General features: G+C 40.7%; 1 protein-coding gene across 4 annotated transcripts in view; it reads left to right on the forward strand.

Moving 5' to 3' along the window:
• The window catches only part of SUFU (SUFU negative regulator of hedgehog signaling), an 86,722-nt gene that overhangs the window by 41,326 nt on the left and 27,551 nt on the right, over positions 1 to 17,845 (forward strand). For 3 of the 4 annotated variants that reach the window (XM_063132567.1, XM_063132568.1, XM_063132569.1), the window contains 2 exons: positions 7,664 to 7,798; positions 8,919 to 9,057. In XM_063132567.1, coding sequence (XP_062988637.1) covers positions 7,664 to 7,798; positions 8,919 to 9,057 — 274 coding nt within the window. The remainder of the gene's footprint in view (positions 1 to 7,663; positions 7,799 to 8,918; positions 9,058 to 17,845) is intronic. The other variant, XM_063132570.1, reaches the window with a different exon arrangement.

A 17,845-nucleotide genomic window follows, 5' to 3' on the forward strand; every position in this document is an offset into this window, starting at 1 on the left:
GTTTGCTCTCTCCCACTCATGCACGACAACCCATGGGTTGTTTAACAATGGGTTGTTGTTATGTGCAAACCAGGTCATAGGATCCATCTCTGTGGTCAGCTTGCTGCTGGAAGCAAACAGTCACAAAGATCAGTTTCCCTTCTCTGAGTCCCCTGCATCCATCGCAAGCAGAGATTGGAAATACTATATGAAGGACAAATTACTATGTAAATGTAGCAGGCAGTGGGTTACCATGAACACAAGATACATGATTAATTTTAATTACCATTTCAGTTTATCTCAAAGGAGATTTCTAGAAAGAAACTAGGTTGTCTACATTTTCTCTGCATTTTTAATATGAGTAAAGAGGCTGTTAACATCTTCAGGTTTTCTTTTTTTAAAGGAGTTTTTCCCCCCAGACAGTTGATCTGAAGTATCTAGCTTTGGCCACCATTGTTACAATACTGGTTTGGTCCCTGGTTTTGCCAAGCTCAGTAGCACATGTTATTAGGTCTATAAACTTTAAACTGACCACTGGATCCCCACTGGAGAAATAAATCTTGCATTGTGTGTGGTCCTAAACCCTTCAAAGCATATTAAAGAGAGTTATTGCTGCTTCTAATGTAGCTTCTCTTCTCATTAGCCTAGTAATTGGAGAACTGCCTGTGGACAGGTTTCCCAATATTGTATTTTTTAAAAAATCATAGCTCCTGGTGACATGGTATTTTTGCCTAAAGGCAAGTGGTATGAGTAACTAACATGCAGAAAGTAAGGTCAGACAGACCACACAGTACTCTCTTAAACTGTGTTATGCTAAGCCTCTCAAATAGTTTGATTCCAAGCTTATTTCGCTAGCGAATAAGTGTTTGGGATAGAACAAGGGTGGGCAACTAGTGGCCCTAGTCAGCATATCAAATTATGAGGAATGATGGCAGTTGTGTATCATAAGTAAAGCATATAATAAAGAAAAGACAGAGCAACCCGGAACCACGGCAAGTCAAAACAGGATTAGAAATTAAGCTGTTATCATGTGACTTGGAAATCCATTTCTTTAGTTAGGATGATTCTAACATCCATTTGTGCTCCTGTGATGTTACATTAGGTTAGTGAGAGTAGGGCAATTCAGCAGCAAATGGGCGCTTTTCCTCCATTACCCTAGCAAATGCTAGTTACATTCCACAAGCATTGCTTTATGCTAGTGGAATGTCATTACTGCTGGGGCACAGTTGGATACTACCCACTGCTTCCTCAACTATGATATGGCAAAATTGAGGTATAGATGATATGTACAACTTCATCCTACAAGACAGTTTAAGAACAAGTTCTGAAACAGAGCAAAACAGCTTTCACACTGCTTTGTTGCAGTATGTGTGTGTTACACTCTACTGATGTTATGCAATTCTCATTTCCCTACTCCTGAATTAATTACCTATTACATCAAATGGACCTTGTTAGAGGCATCAGGGGGTGAAGGCTATAGAGCCAGTTCAAATGTAACCCCTAACTGGTTTGGCATTATATGAGCAGACCTTTAATTCATATGCGGAGATTCCTTCTCTGACCTCTATTGCAGCAAACCTTAGTTCACCATTACACAGGAATGCAAACAAGTATTAGCTTTATCATGGCTTTCAATTCTGGTTTGCAGACAAACTTTGGCTTGGGATGGATAAAATAGCAAATTTTAAAAAGCAGCCTGGATTGGATAAAGTAGCAGACCATGATTTGCTGCAAAAGAGGAAATTAGAAGGGGAGATAGAGAAGGGAACATGTTAGTCTGTGACTCCCATGTAATGCCATAGTTTGGAGTTGTATCCAAATGGCCCCTTAGTGTAAACATGCAAGATAAACAAAATTAGTGGTGAAAATGGATGCATAGTGGGATGAAAGGTTTTAGAGCTGGTGACAAAAGTTCAAAGATCTGTCTGGCCTATTTGTTGCACCTTTTAATATAAAATCAGATTACATTCCTGAACGCTATAAAAAGCTTTGCAAGGAGTTCTGTATAAGTAGTAGTTTCTGTGAATATGGCTTGCTTTTTTAAAAAAAAACAAGTGGAGTGGTTAAACTTTATGTAGCAAGCAGCTGTTGGAATCTCTGCACAAGCCCTAAGGATTGATACTGATCAGCCCCCAGCTGCAGGTGCCCATCTCTAATGTGGCAAGAGGGCCAAAGGTAGTGAGTTTGCAAGTTCGTGTATGTGGCCATAGCATGCTTTGACTTGTTGCTTCCTCAGACCTTTTGCATATATTAATGTTGGGGAGATGCTGCAGTTTGTGGGTTTGCTGCAGATTATCAGCTTGGCCAAGTGTGCTGCACAAGCCCAGCTTTTAAATTCTAATATGGCTGCAGCTAACAGCATTGCGGCTAACAGCACAGTTGTTCATCTCAATTCACAAGATTTAGAAACCAATTCTGGCTGTTGGTAAGAACAGAAGATGAGGGAAGAAATAGTTGAAAGTCAGCAAAAGTCACCTTGGTAACTGCTGCATTACACTCGCTCAGAATGAAGAGACTTCAAACATGACTACAAACAGCTTTAAAGAAACAAAAAGAATTTAATCATCTAAAGAATTAATCTGACAACTGCCCACACTTACACCTCCCACAATCCTTCAATCACTTGGGAATGAGCTTTAATCTCAGATTCCCCTCCAGTTCTATAAAATGCTAGATATGCAGTCTTCAAACTGGGGCATTTCCGGCACACTGCTCTCATTCAAATGCTCTCCCTCTCCTAACACAGCAGCCCTGGCTTTTGTCAGGTTTTTCTTTTTTCTAGATGCAAACTGAGAAGCATGAATTATTTGTGTTGGTTGGATGAAGCATTCAGTCTGGTGGAGACACTTATATTTTTATATGCAAGTTAGTGCAACCTTAATTGTAAAAAATAAAAACTTGCACCATCTTTTGCTAAATGCATCTGGTTAAAGGAGGCAGTGGGGCAGGGGAGGGGGGAGCCAAGATGAAGGGTGGCCATAAAAATGAAAATAACAAATACTGGAAATAAAAGCTGGCTTTTTAAAGCTACAATTTGTAGACAAAAGAAGGTGCAATAAAGAGTTCTTGATTCTCTCCCCCCCCTTACTTTTTTTTAAAAGGCTATGAATTCCATCACTCCTTCATCTGGGTTGTCCTGTTTCCCAAGGGCCAGGCATGGATTTTCATTCATGCTAAAAGAATGTGAAAATCTCCTGCACACTTGGTTCTTTATTCAGCTTAGCGTAGGTTATTGAAAATCTAATATGTGGGTGGCCCTGCCAGTATCCTCCCATTCTTAAGAACTTGCAATGCAAAGAGAAGGGGTTTCATTTCAGAAACAAAATAGATGGAGGACTCTAAGCTTCCACAGTCACATAGTAAAGAAAATCTAGTGTCAAGAGCCAGAGCCAATATGTCTCAGTCAAAGATAGATTTGGAGGAGCTCATTCCAGGCCTTTGGTCTGAAGAAGAAGCTCAACAGGATGTGGTCACGCCAGGAAATGAGACGGGATGAATTTCAGGGCAAATGAGCAGACTCCTGGAATATTGGGGCAGGCAGAATTTGGGACAGCAGTAAAGAGTTTATGGAAAGTTCATATACTTTTAAATCTCGAACTGTTCTCATTATTCTAAAGCAACATAAACTTAAATATCCATAGCTATGCTAGTGGACTGGTTTATAGAAGTTCAGAATTAACATTGGGATTTAATGGTTGGTTTTTGATCAAATACATGATAAAGCATACAATGAGCCAGTTCGCAATCTATGACTCGTTGTGGTCGAATAGGAGTGAGTAAGTCTGCCATTTCTGTTCTCATCAATTAACAGCCTACAGTTGTAGATTTTTATTGTGACATCTGAACCAGGGCGCCCTGGGTTGCTTAAGGATTAAACAACCCAGAGTTAACCCAACAACAAACATTGAGTTAATTCTGGGTTGCTTAAACCCTAAACAACCCAGAGTGTCTGGGTTCAGACATCATGCTGCCAACCTCTGAACTGGGCAATTGTAAGTTAATTGAAAGAAGAAGTGATGAGCATGCCAGAGGCAGCACGCTTGCTCACTCCCACTAGATTTTTGCAATTTGTGAGATTCCAGGAATTGCCGTTGTGTGCAAACCAGGTCACCAGTACCAGGGCAGCTAGCCTATTGCCAGAAACAAGTACTGGCTTCCAAAACTGCAGAGCACCTTTATACAGCATTATGTATGCCATCAATTTCATGATATTTCGTAGACGCAAATACATCAAATCTGGGTCCATCGCACTGCTTCTTGACGACATGGCATTTGTTCTTCATCTGCAGTTAACTCTCACTCTGGCAAAAGCTGTTTAGCAACTCCTTTCTCAGCAAGTTGACTGATCAAGATCCTCTGATTAGGGCTAGGCAAAGGGAAAGTTTATGCTATAGCACAATTTATGATAAGAACAATTCAGTCTGGGGTATTTGGATAGCAATAGAAGTAAACAAGCAAGCTCAGCTAACTATAAATGGACAGTTATTTCCATTGTGACCTGGAGCTCTAGCAGTAGATTAGGAGTCTCTCAGCAGTGGGCCTCATGCAAAAATACAATGATACTCTCTTCCTTAAATGACTGAAACCTAATGCTAAGAGCTTGCAACTTCCCAATAATGCAATCTTAACAGGTTTCCAGGGTGGCCAATGCAGGCCCCCAACCCTCCAAAGCTTCCCACCACTGTCCTATAGGCGTGAATTCTCCTGACTCATTTCTTTAGTGCTAAGATTGATGCTTAGTCTTGCACACTTACAGTAAAAACAGGTTGGCTCCAGTGTCCATAAGCTCTGTTATCTTGACTTCTTAACTTGGAACTTGAGAACGTAGGAAGAGTGTAATATGCCCCTTTCAAGGATCTAATATTTGTAACTTTTCAGTAGTAGCCTAATTCTGCTTAATGCACATGAAAGATCAAGAAAGTTTAGCTAAAAGTCGGATTGGATGTTGTTATAAAATAAATGAACTGTAAAATGCATTCTTCAGAGTCTGCTCTGTGCCGTGGTAGTGTTTTTTAAAAGTCCCACCTATTTAGCTCTGCAACATAGTTTGCATCCTATCTAGACTGAAAACATTTGAGAGGAGTAAAAAATGTAACAGGAATCTGAACTTTTTGAATTGTACTATGACCCATATAACAGCAGCAATGAAATGGTAGCCTAGTATCAATCAACCACTGTACTTCTAGCCAGGGTTTCCTTAGATGAAATCACTTTTAATTTTGCCTACATCTTACCTCACAATTTTCAGGGGAGATTTCATCCTTTCTAAAGAGGCGCCCTTTGATTACAAAGAGGGAAATACTTGAAGCAAGTAGTTCTTCTGAGGCAGAAACCAACACATGCTCAGTCTACAGTAAAATCTTTCAACCTGATATCATAATCCTTTAGGTCATCCTTCTCATCCAGAATGGCTAGCATCAGATAGGGAGGTTGGAATTAATACAACTTCTCCTGGCTTAGGTCTTGTGATCCTTATGATTGGGATTGTGTGCCCTTGGGAAACTGGCCAGGAGTACAGAGGAAGGATTGGAAAGTTTTACAAAACCAGGCTTCTGGAAATGATCATGAGCAGGCTTGTCAAGGCTGGATAACCTGAAAGAAGCAGCTACAAGGCTGTACATACCTTGCATGTGGACAACCAGCTGATTGTGTAGTGATCTATCTATATATGTGATATTTTTTTTAAAAAACTATTCATAACAAGAACTATTTTGAATTGTTCCATGTAACAGTGTTTAATATTTTTCTTTTAAGTTAATCAGACATTTAGAGTACAACTTAATAAGGTTTATCTCATCTTCAAGTGCCTTTGCGTGTGCAGGTTTGTTTGGATCAATACCAGGTATTGACATGCACACTAGTATTTTTCCTTGGTATCTCCCTCCTCCATAGTTGTATTTGGGGACATCATTTATCAACAAAACCCATCTGAAAGGATAGCTTCTAACACTCATCGTAGATCTCCATGATGATAAAATTGGCTACAAGATTGTTTACATTTCAATCCCCAGTATCTCCAGATAGGGCTGAAAAAACTCCTGGCTAAAATCCTGGAGAGTTGCTGCCAGTCATTGTCGGCAATACTAGTCTTAGAAGAACCAATGTTTGACTCCGTATAAGGCAGTTTCCAATGTTCCTTTGCCATTGGTGATGGAATTTGTCTAGGCCAGGGATGTTGCACTTCATACTGGTGGGCTAAATGTGACCCACCTGGGGTCCCAATCCGGTCCTCTGGGTTTTCCCAAATGGCCATACCCCTTTCCCCTAGCCTCATTTCCTTTCCCCCAACCTGCCAATCATTGGATGGTTTCCCAGCTTTTGCAGGGGTTTTCTCCCCGTTCTAAAACATTGAAATGCCTCTCCTAATTGCTTTGTTACTGGCAGTAAGAGCTTTAAGCTAAAATATGCTGCAATTTTGCTCCCGCCCCTCCTCCTTTGGCTTCGACCTCACCCATCACTAGAATGCAGACCCCAAGAGTTTCTATGAAATTGAATTCAGTCCTTGGACTGAAAGAGTTTGACATCCCTAGTCTAGGCTGTGCAACAAAGGTTCTTTAGGAAGATTGGTCTGAGTATCCCACTACGAAGTCTTTTACTATGAAGACACAATCTTATGAATATTTATTTTCAGTCATCCTCTGGAACCTTATAGAATTCATTGCTACATTTGGGCTATGTGAGACATTCTCTCAGATTATTTGCAAATTTCTGTATGCATACACCAATATGCAGCTGCTAGCCTGCAGTATCTGTATTGGATATCTCTAACACTGCTTAACACATAATGTGTAGTGTGTGTTATTCAATGTATTCTGTGTGCATTGTGATAGGTCAATGTTTATATCTCTGGAAAACTCTTGGCAGCGTGGGAAGAGCATTCCCTCATACAACAGACAACCAAATCACTCTCCTTGCTGAAATTTCTGGAGGTGTGACTTAATGCCATCTCATTAAGACTGTCTGCCACAGACAGAAAGGAATTCATTTGTTGTCCTAACATACCTTTTCCTGAGCTGATGTTCATTTGTCTATGGAATTTGACTTTCTCTGTATACTCTAAGCAAGTAAAGTATTAAAGTAGTTGTATTGGATTATATAAAGCTATATATATGTGTCTATTCATATCTTCCCGAAAATTTTGTCCATTGCATGACAGAATATAAACTTAACTTGTGGCTTACAATGTGTGCTGTACATGTAAAAATTACACAGAATGCTTTATTAAAAAAATAATGTTGAAGGGAAAGATGCCATCTATTCTGTGAAATGTGTATGGATTTCTTAGCCTGAACATTGCTCCTGTATACCTCAGCATTCAGGCATGGTAGTTGCATAGCTTTTTTTAACAAGTACTCCCTTTATTGCAGTCTGAAATAAATAATATTTTTGTAGAACTAGCAGAGCCTGTATTTGGATCCTAGACTGAAAGGATGAGATCTTTAAGTCATATGGGCTATATTAAAAGGAGACACTGAAACAAAATGATGTTTGATAACTTGGAATATGAAGTTGGAGGGCAGAAAATGATGTACTCTTAGCTATATACTGCCATGTTTCTTGTTTTGCCTTCTTCTAAGATACAGTTTTTGCCATGCTCAGGCACAACTTTCTTCTTTCCACACAACTAATGTAAAACAAGGTATTGATCTTGCCCCCTAAACACCTATGTTTTGCTTTCCCTTAGGAGTCGCAAGGACAGTCTGGAAAGTGAGAGCTCAGCAGCAATTATTCCTCATGAGTTGATTCGCACAAGACAGCTTGAAAGTGTGCACCTAAAATTCAACCAAGAATCAGGAGCATTAATTCCTCTTTGTTTAAGGTGAATGGAACTTTAGCCTTCCTGTAAAGACCACACTATAGCAACTGTCTTTTGGGCATTGCTACATGCAAGCTATCTTCAGACTCAAAGGCTAGTACGAATATATTCACAAGGCATTGTCTATGTGACACTCATTTCTGAATATACACACTAATTATAATGTATTGCATACATGCCTGTATGGTACAAAATTGTATTTGGAAAAGTTGAGCCCTAGAAAGTCAAGGCTTAAGCTGCTTCACTTTTAGAAGATACAACTAGCACTTTTGATTTAAAAAAAATGTTCTTCGCAAAAGTTGCCTTGTAGTCCATTATGCAACAGACAATAAACTGAAGTGGCAAACATTCTCCTGACTTCAGAGGTGTCTGAGTATAACCAAGGCCTTTGATTACCTTTTTGCATCAGTTCTCTTTTCCTACATAAACTTCAGTTGTCACCAGTTTCTGGTTGTCATAATTCTAGGCCATCAATAGGGCTTGGAGTCATGTTTATCTGAACCTTTTGTGTATCTGAATGTTTCACATGACTCTTATTAATCAGTGAGATTATACTGTCTTTTTCCTTGTATTTAGTGCTTAAAATTCTAAAAAAGAAAGTAATAATTTGCCTTGAAGCCTTTGAAAATGTTCTAGCCCACACATAACATCTTGATTTGCTACTCAAAGAGCTCTGGTTTGCTTTATGGAGGATCATGTGTTACAGTTAGTGAGGAAGAGTGAGAAGTGAGTAGAGCACAAAAATGTAGTCAGATGTAGAATTGCTTTCACTTAGGCCTCTCCTTACATCCACTCACAGAGGTTTGGGTGTTGCTTTTCCTATGGTACAAGCCTATGAGGCTACAATATGCTTGTGAATATTGGAACTTATGTGCAAGATAAATTACATAGGGTTTTTTTAACCCAAGGCCATAGTAAGCAAGAGGCTTAATCACTTATGAATTCATTAGGTGATATTCACCTTACCCATAACTTTTTTTTTAAATCTGTGGACTTAGAGTAATGTGCGTAAAAGTTATGGGGCTTAAGGGGTTTAGTGTTTGTGATGTGGCAGAATTCCACATGGGGAAGGCAGTGTGGATTTCCAAATTGCATTTACATGTGTTTACATTTACTCTTCCAGGGGCAGATTATTACATGGACGACACTTTACATACAAAAGTATTACAGGGGATACAGCAATCACTTTTGTATCGACAGGCGTTGAAGGGGCCTTTGCTACAGAGGAACATCCATATGCAGCACATGGACCCTGGTTACAAGTAAGAGCCCCTCCCACTCCTCTTTTCCTCCTTGCTGCAGTCACGCCTTTCTTTTTGGGTCTTCCCAAAAGAATAATCTTTGCTTGGTTTTGCTGTATTATTTTTAGGCCAAGGAAGTCTGCATGCTTTTCTAGTTTCTTTTGAAGTGTATAGGGAAGGGAATCTTAAGCCAAAAAATAATGGCAGTTTCTAATACTCTCTTCTATGTAAACAGCAATTTTGTCTCCCAGAATCCCAGAATATTTTACAAACTCTGCATCCTTTAATTCCTTCTCTCACCACTGCAATGCAGCTACCTTTGTAGTCACTGTTGTTTTTGAACAGCATACTGCAGCCTAGGAGGCAAGGTTACAATACTTGAACCCATGAAAAACTCAAAAGGAAAATCAGAACAACAAAGTAGCAGCCTTGCAAAATAATTTTAGCCTAAGGCACTGTGGTGAAAGGGCCTGGCTTTTGAGGAGAGAGCTATGGAATTCTTCCTTCTCCCCTAAGAAGAAACAATAACAACATAATTCTGATTTTAACAATCTGCTAGGGCACCTCTTCAAAAAAACAATTTGACCAAAGTTTGACCAGAGTGTACTGCCAAGACGAACTGCTAACTTAGTTTTGAGTCTTTTCCTTTAAGATTTCCAGTTCATGCATTCCTAGGTCCACCACCTTACCCTCTGCACACTGGGTATGTTGTTCACCCTTTCTAAAATCCTGCCATCATGATTGTATGCAACGTTTAAGATTAGCTAGTTGGGGGCAGGAAATAGAATTAAGTAAGCCTATATAAGTTGCTGGGGAATATGGGTGAGAGGGTGCTATTGCACAATGTCCTGCTTGTGGGTTCCTGGTTGACAGCTGGTTGGCCACTGTGTGAAGAGAATGCTGGACTAGATGGAACCTTGGTCTGATCCAGCATACCTCTTCTTATGTTCTTAATTGAAATACAGAGTAGCTTTTCAAGGAAAAGTGGCAGAGTCACCAAGCAGTCTATGGAGGAACTATTTGAAGCAACTGAGTAAAATTCATTCCCACCATTGATGGAACCCTGTGTGGCTTATGTGTCTCACAAGGGCCCATGGTTAGGTATGGACCCTTTCCCTCTAAAAAGCTTGACAAAAGGCAGGGAGGGTGACACCAAGCTCAACTGGGGGCAGGGGGGTCACAGGGAGTGGGTGTAATCTTGGACGTACACCCACTCCCTGGTCAGATACCCCAGTTTTGAGTGCCTGTATCTAGTGTTGGGCACCTGACAGGACTGGGATTCTGTTGGTGTACCACCCACCCCACTGCCTAACACTCTCCCTGCCCGAGCTGACTGAGTGCAGTATTCAGTACTCCAAGGCTTGGGGGACCTTAATATTCATGCCAAGGTGACCTTGACAAGAATGACTCAGGATTTCATGGCCACTGTGTCAACCCTGGCCCTGTCTCAGATAATATCTTGCCCAACGCATGTGACAGGACACACATTGGGCTTGGTTTTCTGTGTTGGATTGGGAGAAAATGGTGTGTGGGTGATGGAAATAGTAGTGACTTCAATAGCATGGACAGATCATTATCTGATTGCTTTTCACCTTCAAGCTACTTTTAACCTATGCAAGGGAGGGATGGGACCAAATTTGATGGTCCATCCTCAGGGGCTAGATTTCTGAAGGCTCTTCGGAATTTTCCTGCAGGCTTAGCTGGCAGTCTTGCCGAGGTACTAGTCACTGCTTGGAATAAGGGGATGACCTGTGCTATTGATATGATCACTCTCAAATGTCACTAAATGTCCTTAATATAGTCATAGAACAGTGTCAATTCTTGGTATTCTGAGGAGCTGCAGGCGACGAAGTGACTATGTTGATGATTACAGCACAAATGATGGAACAGTTTTAATAAATACAATCAAACACAGATAAGAATCCGTTTGCGGGCTTATTCTGTAGTGGTGTTACTGGCAAAGAAATCTTACTTCTCTGTCACCATTGTATTTGCCCAGTGTCATCCAGTGGATGAGGCTAGTGCACAATCTAGTCATGTTATGGATGACTTTCAGCTTGTGCAGCCTGAGGATGTTTCCATCAACACTTGCTAGGGAGGCTGTTGAACTCATGAACTGGTTTCTGGAGGCTGTTTTGGGGTGGATAAAGGTAAACAAGCTGAAACTTTATGCAGAAAAGATGGAGGTACTGTGGATTGGGAAAACAGGTACTTTAGATGGAGGTTTACAGCTGGTCTTAGATGGGGTTGCACTGCCCCTAAAAGACCAAGTGCATAGTCTGGGAGTCTTCCTGGATTTTGTGTTAACTGGGGGGGGGGGGGGAAGCCCATGTGGTTGTGGTGTCCACAAGTGCATTTTACCAGCTTAGGGCTGCAGCTGGTTACCAACCTATCTAGAGAGGATGGACCTCACCTCAATTATTCATGCGCTAGTGATGTCCAGCATGGACTACTTTAATGAACTGTGTGTGGAGCTGCCTTTGAAGTTGGTCTGGAAACTTCAGCTACCCGAGTGTTGGTGGGGGCAAGGCAATCGGATCATATAATGCCTATACTGCATTGGATGTCAGTGTATTTCTGAGCCCAGATTAAAGTGTTGTTGTTGTTTTTACCTTTAAAGCCTTAAACAATTTAGAACCAAAGTACTTGAATTACATCACCCATATCAGCCAGCCTGCACTTGCGGATCAGCAAGAGAGGGGTGGGCAAATACATAAGAGAGTCTTTTCTGCAGTGGGCCCTCACGTCTGGCATGAGTAGCCATTCGGGGTCTGCCAGTCTCCATCGTTGCAGGCTTTTAGGAAGGCCCTGAAACCTTACTACTTTACTTTGGCCTTCCCCTGATTATGTTTTATCAGATTAGGTTGTAGCTGCAATTGTGTTTTGTGTGTTTTGTCTCATGCCAGCGTTTTTTTTTTTTTTTTTTTTTAATGTTTGCTGTTTTTATTACATTTGCTGGTTTTTATTATGTGAATTTTACTGTTATATGTCGCCTTCAGAGGGCTCTTTCCGTGAAATGTGGCCAAGAAATATTTTAAATAAATAAATGAAAACACTTTTAAGTGCTGCAGAGCTTTGCATATATAATCAATAACTTGCAGCATGATTATATAACTTGCATGCTACACCCTAGTTGCATTGCCATTTCTGCCCTGACACATTTTAAAAGATACGTTTCTTTCTTATGAGCCCTACTGTTCTTTGGTCCTCTAGGTGTCACAATTGGGCTGGGTATAAATGTGTTTATCATTTTACATTGTTAACATTTTCTTCAGCTGAATGAGCCTGTTTATGCTTTCAGAACACTTTGAAGGTCTAAATTGTAGAAGGTCTTTGCTGGCTTGTTTCCTGAGGAAACTGATTGAGTTTCCCAGCACACAATCCTGTTTTAGAATAGATACTCAAAAGATCAAATCTATGTTCTGATCCTTGCACTATCCTCTCTGAGCTTACGAGTATTGGCTCCAGACACAGCTGTTTAGGATTTACAAATGTGTGAAAATGTATTGCAGAACACTGAATAACCTTTACCCAGAATAGTACTTGGTCTACATTTTAGAAGTTGGCTGTTCATACTAAAAAGTAGAAAAATGTTTCAGTGCAGACAAAGAATTCTCTACATTTGTATGTTGTGACATTATTGGAAACAACCTAACCCAGTCTTATACACCTCTGGCCATCCTTCTTGCTGTTACTTGCCCTATAATTTACCACAACTGATAGAGGCAGGCAGGCTAGATTGAGGAGGTAGGGGCCTAGAAGGAAACGGCTTAGGAGTTGAACTTGTGGTTGTAGAATAAAAGCAGAATATTTACATTTAGGAAGGAAAACAGTAGTTGGCCAAATGAGTGCAATTCATGTTTTAGAAGGAGAGAAGAGAGTGAAAGAATAAAATCATAAAAGCAACTTCGACCACAAATGTGCAATCTGACACAAAATGCCTCAGCATTTATCCTTTGTTTGATACTCTCATAAGTCTCAGTTCAGTAGAGCTACTTCCTGTCTGCACATAATGGTGTCCCCTCCCCAGCTCCAGCTCGATCTGTTACTGTACCCTTACTGTGAAAGGGTGATAATGTGGTTTCTGAAGTGCGTTGCCTTAGTCCAGCTCTGAAATCACATGTGTTATTGGTAGGCAGCCAGGGGTCAGCAAGGCCCAGAGACCAAACCTTACCTAAATGGCCAGGCTCCCTTTCCCCAACCAAATTGTTCAGTGGTTTCCCAGCGTTTGTGCAGTTTTTCCTCTTTCTGAAAGGTTGAAATGCCTCTCCTGAGGCTTAGTTACTGGCAGTAAAAGGTTTAAGCTGATGCATGTTAGTATTTTTGGCTCTTCTCCTTTTGCCTTCAGTCCTAACCACTGTGGTTAGGACTGTGGCCCTCGAAAGCTTCTCCGAAATGGAATTTGTCTCTCAGGCTGAAAGACAGTTTGCACTCCTGATAGGGATATATCAAGAGAAAGAGAGAGAGAGAGAGGTACATAGTAGAGAGAGAGAGAATGAGACTTCTTCCACATCCTGATTCAGACTGCTGGGAAGAGGGAGAGGTTAAAGCCCACCCCATCCCAGCAGCCCTGCTAACGATCACTGGAGAGGGAGAGACGTTGACCTCATTCTGCTCCCAGTGAAGCTTTTGGGAAAGCAGGTGCACAGGGTTAGCTGCTCTTGTTCTTCCTCTTTCCCAGTACTCTGATCTGCAGGAAAACTGGGCACATGAGAAGAGCCATGCCTTTGCCCCCTCTTCCCAACAGAATTTGTTCTGCTGGGAAATGTGGCGCATGAAAAGAGTCATCGATGTGTACCCTGTTTACCAGCGGGATCCAGCTTCTGCCAGCCCACCAAATTCTGCAAGTATATGCTTACAAAATGTGTGACATCTTAAACAAGCTTGCTAAAGCTGTCACTGTAGTCAGGATTCCTGGAATTCAACTTATTTATTTTATTTATTTATTTATTACATTTCTATACCGCCCAATAGCCGGAGCTCTCTGGGCGGTTCACAAAAATTAAAAACATTCAAAGTATAAAACAACAGTATAAAACCATAATATAAAATACAATATAAAAGCTCAACCAGATAAAAACAGCAGCAATGCAAAATTACAAATTTAAAACACCAAGTTAAAATTTATTTACAGACAGTTAAAATACTGGGAGAATAAAAAGGTCTTCACCTGGCATCTAAAAGCATATAATGTAGGTGCCAAGCGAACCTCCTTAGAGAGCTCATTCCACAACTTGACCTTGTTGTACAGGGATTGAAGAAGAGGATGGGCTGGTCTTTCTTGCTCAATTTTAACTCATCTTCACCTTGATTAGTAGTTGAGCTGGAGCTAATCAGTTCTTGGTAAACATATTACTCTTGTTCTTAAAGCACAGGCATAGTCCTAAGGGCTTTTGACAGACTGTTCTGCCGGGTGGTAATAGAATGCCAAGATGAAAAAGGATCTTTGGAAACACTACTGTCTTATTCCAAAAGAAGGTATATGAAGGACTGGTTTGGTTTCTGTGTCAAGCTTTAGAGAGCACAGCTTGACAATACAAGGCCTCCTGACTATTAACTTAAATAGCCAAGGATCTTTCTATAAAGGTGCAAGTTGTGTTTAATATGTCGCTTTGCAGTTTTACTTCAGTATGTTCAGAGTCAAGAGAAGCCCAATAAACCTCTTATCTGGACTGTTCCTTAATGCAGTCATACTTTGTTTCTCTTGGTATTCAAATGAATCTTGTGTTACTCATGATATTATAGGGGATTTTTCACACACAAACCAATTGAACAGAACACATTTTAGCCCAAGGTTTCATTTTGGGGATTGTAGGAAGCCTGTACTCATAAATAATAAAGGTACACATATGCCAACCTCAGTTTGTTAAAATCAAGAACTAACTTGGGATTACCAAGCCCGTCTTCGTAGAAGTCAATTCTCATTATTATGCATCTATGTTAATGCAATAGGGGAGAAAAACCAGATGAGAACATAATAATGACCAAATTAAACACCAGGTATTCTGTCTACATGATAGATTTAGCAAGCTTGATTAAGTATAACATTCACACAATCTTGAAGAGTATTCCTATTGAAGACTTACCCCTGAGCAGAAGGTTCACAGACTTGTCATCTTCAGTTGCAAACACAGCTAATTGATGAGATGTGAGTGAATTGACCACTTCTTCTGAATCCCATAGAAATCTGCAAAACTGTCCACCAAATCATCTTGGTCATGAGGTAGAATGCTGAACTTCATCTCCAGTACAAAGCATAATTTATCATGAGGGCCTTATTGGCTCATAAGATTTGGGTTTGGTTTAGAAAGATTATTGAATATCTATCTATATAAATAAAAACGTAAATGTTCGTTTGTTCCTAATCTAAAATCTCCGAAAGTTCTTCACCGATTGCTTTGAAATTTTGACACAACGTTGCATTCGAATACGCGCGTGTTTTTATGTAACTATATTATAGATGGGGACAAAAGTGTCTTAGAATCGAAGAAATAGGGTATATAAAAGCCCAGAGGCCTCCTCCAAGCCACTTATGCAAATAGGAGAGAAGTCATTGTGACATCACCAACCAGTAGGCCAATCCACTGCCTCTGCCTTCTCTCCTATTTCCATGTTCTCTCCTATTTGGCGCCATCTAGTGATGTTTCTTGGAACTGCGGCCTTCTATGGAAGTTCCAAGTTCTGAAGAAAGGTAACTGCCAGGAGATTCCGGCCTAGCAGAGGGGCCAAAACCCACTAACCTCCTCACCACACCTGTGACAGGTAAAAACATGCTTTTTTTTGAAAAACAGCGCCATCTGTTGGACGTAAAAGGAACACATGCTGGTCAGGCTGGAAGATACATAAGCAGCAATGAAACTGTATGGCGAATTCTTTCATTTCCCATACATGAACGAAGTCCAGCTGTTGTTCACTTAGCAGTACATCTAGAAAATGGACAGCTGCAAATGTGCAACAAATAGCCCTGAATCCACTGGCTACAACGTTAACTGCTTTCTTCACGTTATGTCAAAATGACGCGTGCTTCGTTCCATGTAGAATTGCGTCGTGAACAAAATTACAACACAGATGATCTTTTGTCATATGTACAATCAAATATTCCTAAGCTAACGCTTGAGCAAAATGGCATTTACGATCAAATAATGCAAACTGTCAATAACGGGGTTGGAGAAATCTTCTTCTTAGATGCGCCAGGAGGAACTGGTAAAACGTTCCTAATTACATTGATTCTGGCAGCAATTCGATCCCAAAATGACATAGCCTTAGTTCTTGCATCGTCCAGAATAGCTGCGACATTGCTACCAGGTGGAAGAACTGCTCATTCCGCTTTGAAATTGCCATTGACCATGCAATTCATTGAAACCCCCACGTGCAACATTTCCAAAGCATCCGGCATGGGAAAAGTATTGCAAAAATGCAAACTTATTGTTTGGGATGAATGCACAATGGCGCAAAAAAAAAATCGCTCGAGGCTCTTGATCGATCATTGCAAGATTTGCGTGGAAACATCAGACCATTTTGGAACGCATTAATATTGCTTGCAGGAGATTTCAGGCAAACATTACCTGTAATTCCTCGATCGACACCAGCGGACGAAATAAATGCTTCCCTGAAATACTCTACTTTGTGGCAACACGTAAAGACGTTAAAATTAACTACAAATATGCGTGTGCAGCTGCAAAACAATCGATCAGCTGAGATATTCTCACGTCAATTGCTGGAAATTGGGAACGGAAAGGTGCCGGTTGATCTGACCTCAGGACGAATTTCATTGCCTCATAACTTCTGCAATTTAGTGACGTCAAAAGAAGAATTGGTTCAAAAAGTATTTCCCAATATTCAAACCAATTATAAGAATCACGATTGGCTGAGTGAACGAGCTATTCTTGCGGCCAAGAACAGACATCTACAAACTTAACAATATTATTCAGTCTAACATTCAAAGCAAGGCAGTCACATACAAGTCCGTCGACACTGTTGTGGAAGCAGATGAAGCGGTTAATTATCCAACAGAATTTTTGAATTCACTCGATGTGCCAGGGATGCCACCGCACGTACTGCAATTGAAAATCGGCGTGCCAATTATCATGTTGCGAAATATCAACCAGCCAAAGCTTTGCAACGGCACTCGGCTTGCAGTAAAAAAATTACTGAGCAACGTCGTAGAAGCAACAATCTTGACAGGACCTTTCAAAGGTGAAGATGTCCTCATTCCTCGCATTCCTATGATTCCAACAGATATGCCATTTCAATTTAAGAGATTGCAATTCCCAATTCCATTGGCGTTTGCAATCACCATCAACAAAGCTCAGGGCCAATCTTTAGAATTGTGCGGTTTAGATCTAGATACGGATTGGTTCTCACATGGACAATTATATGTTGCGTGTTCTAGAGTCGGCAAACCAGACAATCTCTATATCTGCACAGACAGTGGAACAACAAAAATTTTTGTATACCCACAAGCATTGTCAAATTAAACATATTAGAAACGTGCGCTTTCTCTTTTCTTTCTTTTCCATTTAACCAGACTGAGCCACAGCAACGCGTGGCCGGGTACAGCTAGTGTAATAATGAATTAAATGTAGGCAAGCTTGACAAGATGGTGAAGCCAAGTGTGGCAAAATAGCTTGGTGCTATAGGAAGCTGCCTTATACCAGGTCAGCCTATTTGTCCAGCTAGTCCAGGGATGGACAACATGCAGTGCCACATACGCTTCCCCTGCTACAGTTTCAGCTGCCCCCAGATGCAGATGTGTGTGTGTGTGTGTGTGTGTGTGTGTGTGTATATGAATGAAAAAAAGTGTCCATAA

Source organism: Elgaria multicarinata, chromosome 8 (assembly GCF_023053635.1).
Source record: "Elgaria multicarinata webbii isolate HBS135686 ecotype San Diego chromosome 8, rElgMul1.1.pri, whole genome shotgun sequence".
In the NCBI taxonomy this organism is placed as follows: domain Eukaryota; kingdom Metazoa; phylum Chordata; class Lepidosauria; order Squamata; family Anguidae; genus Elgaria; species Elgaria multicarinata.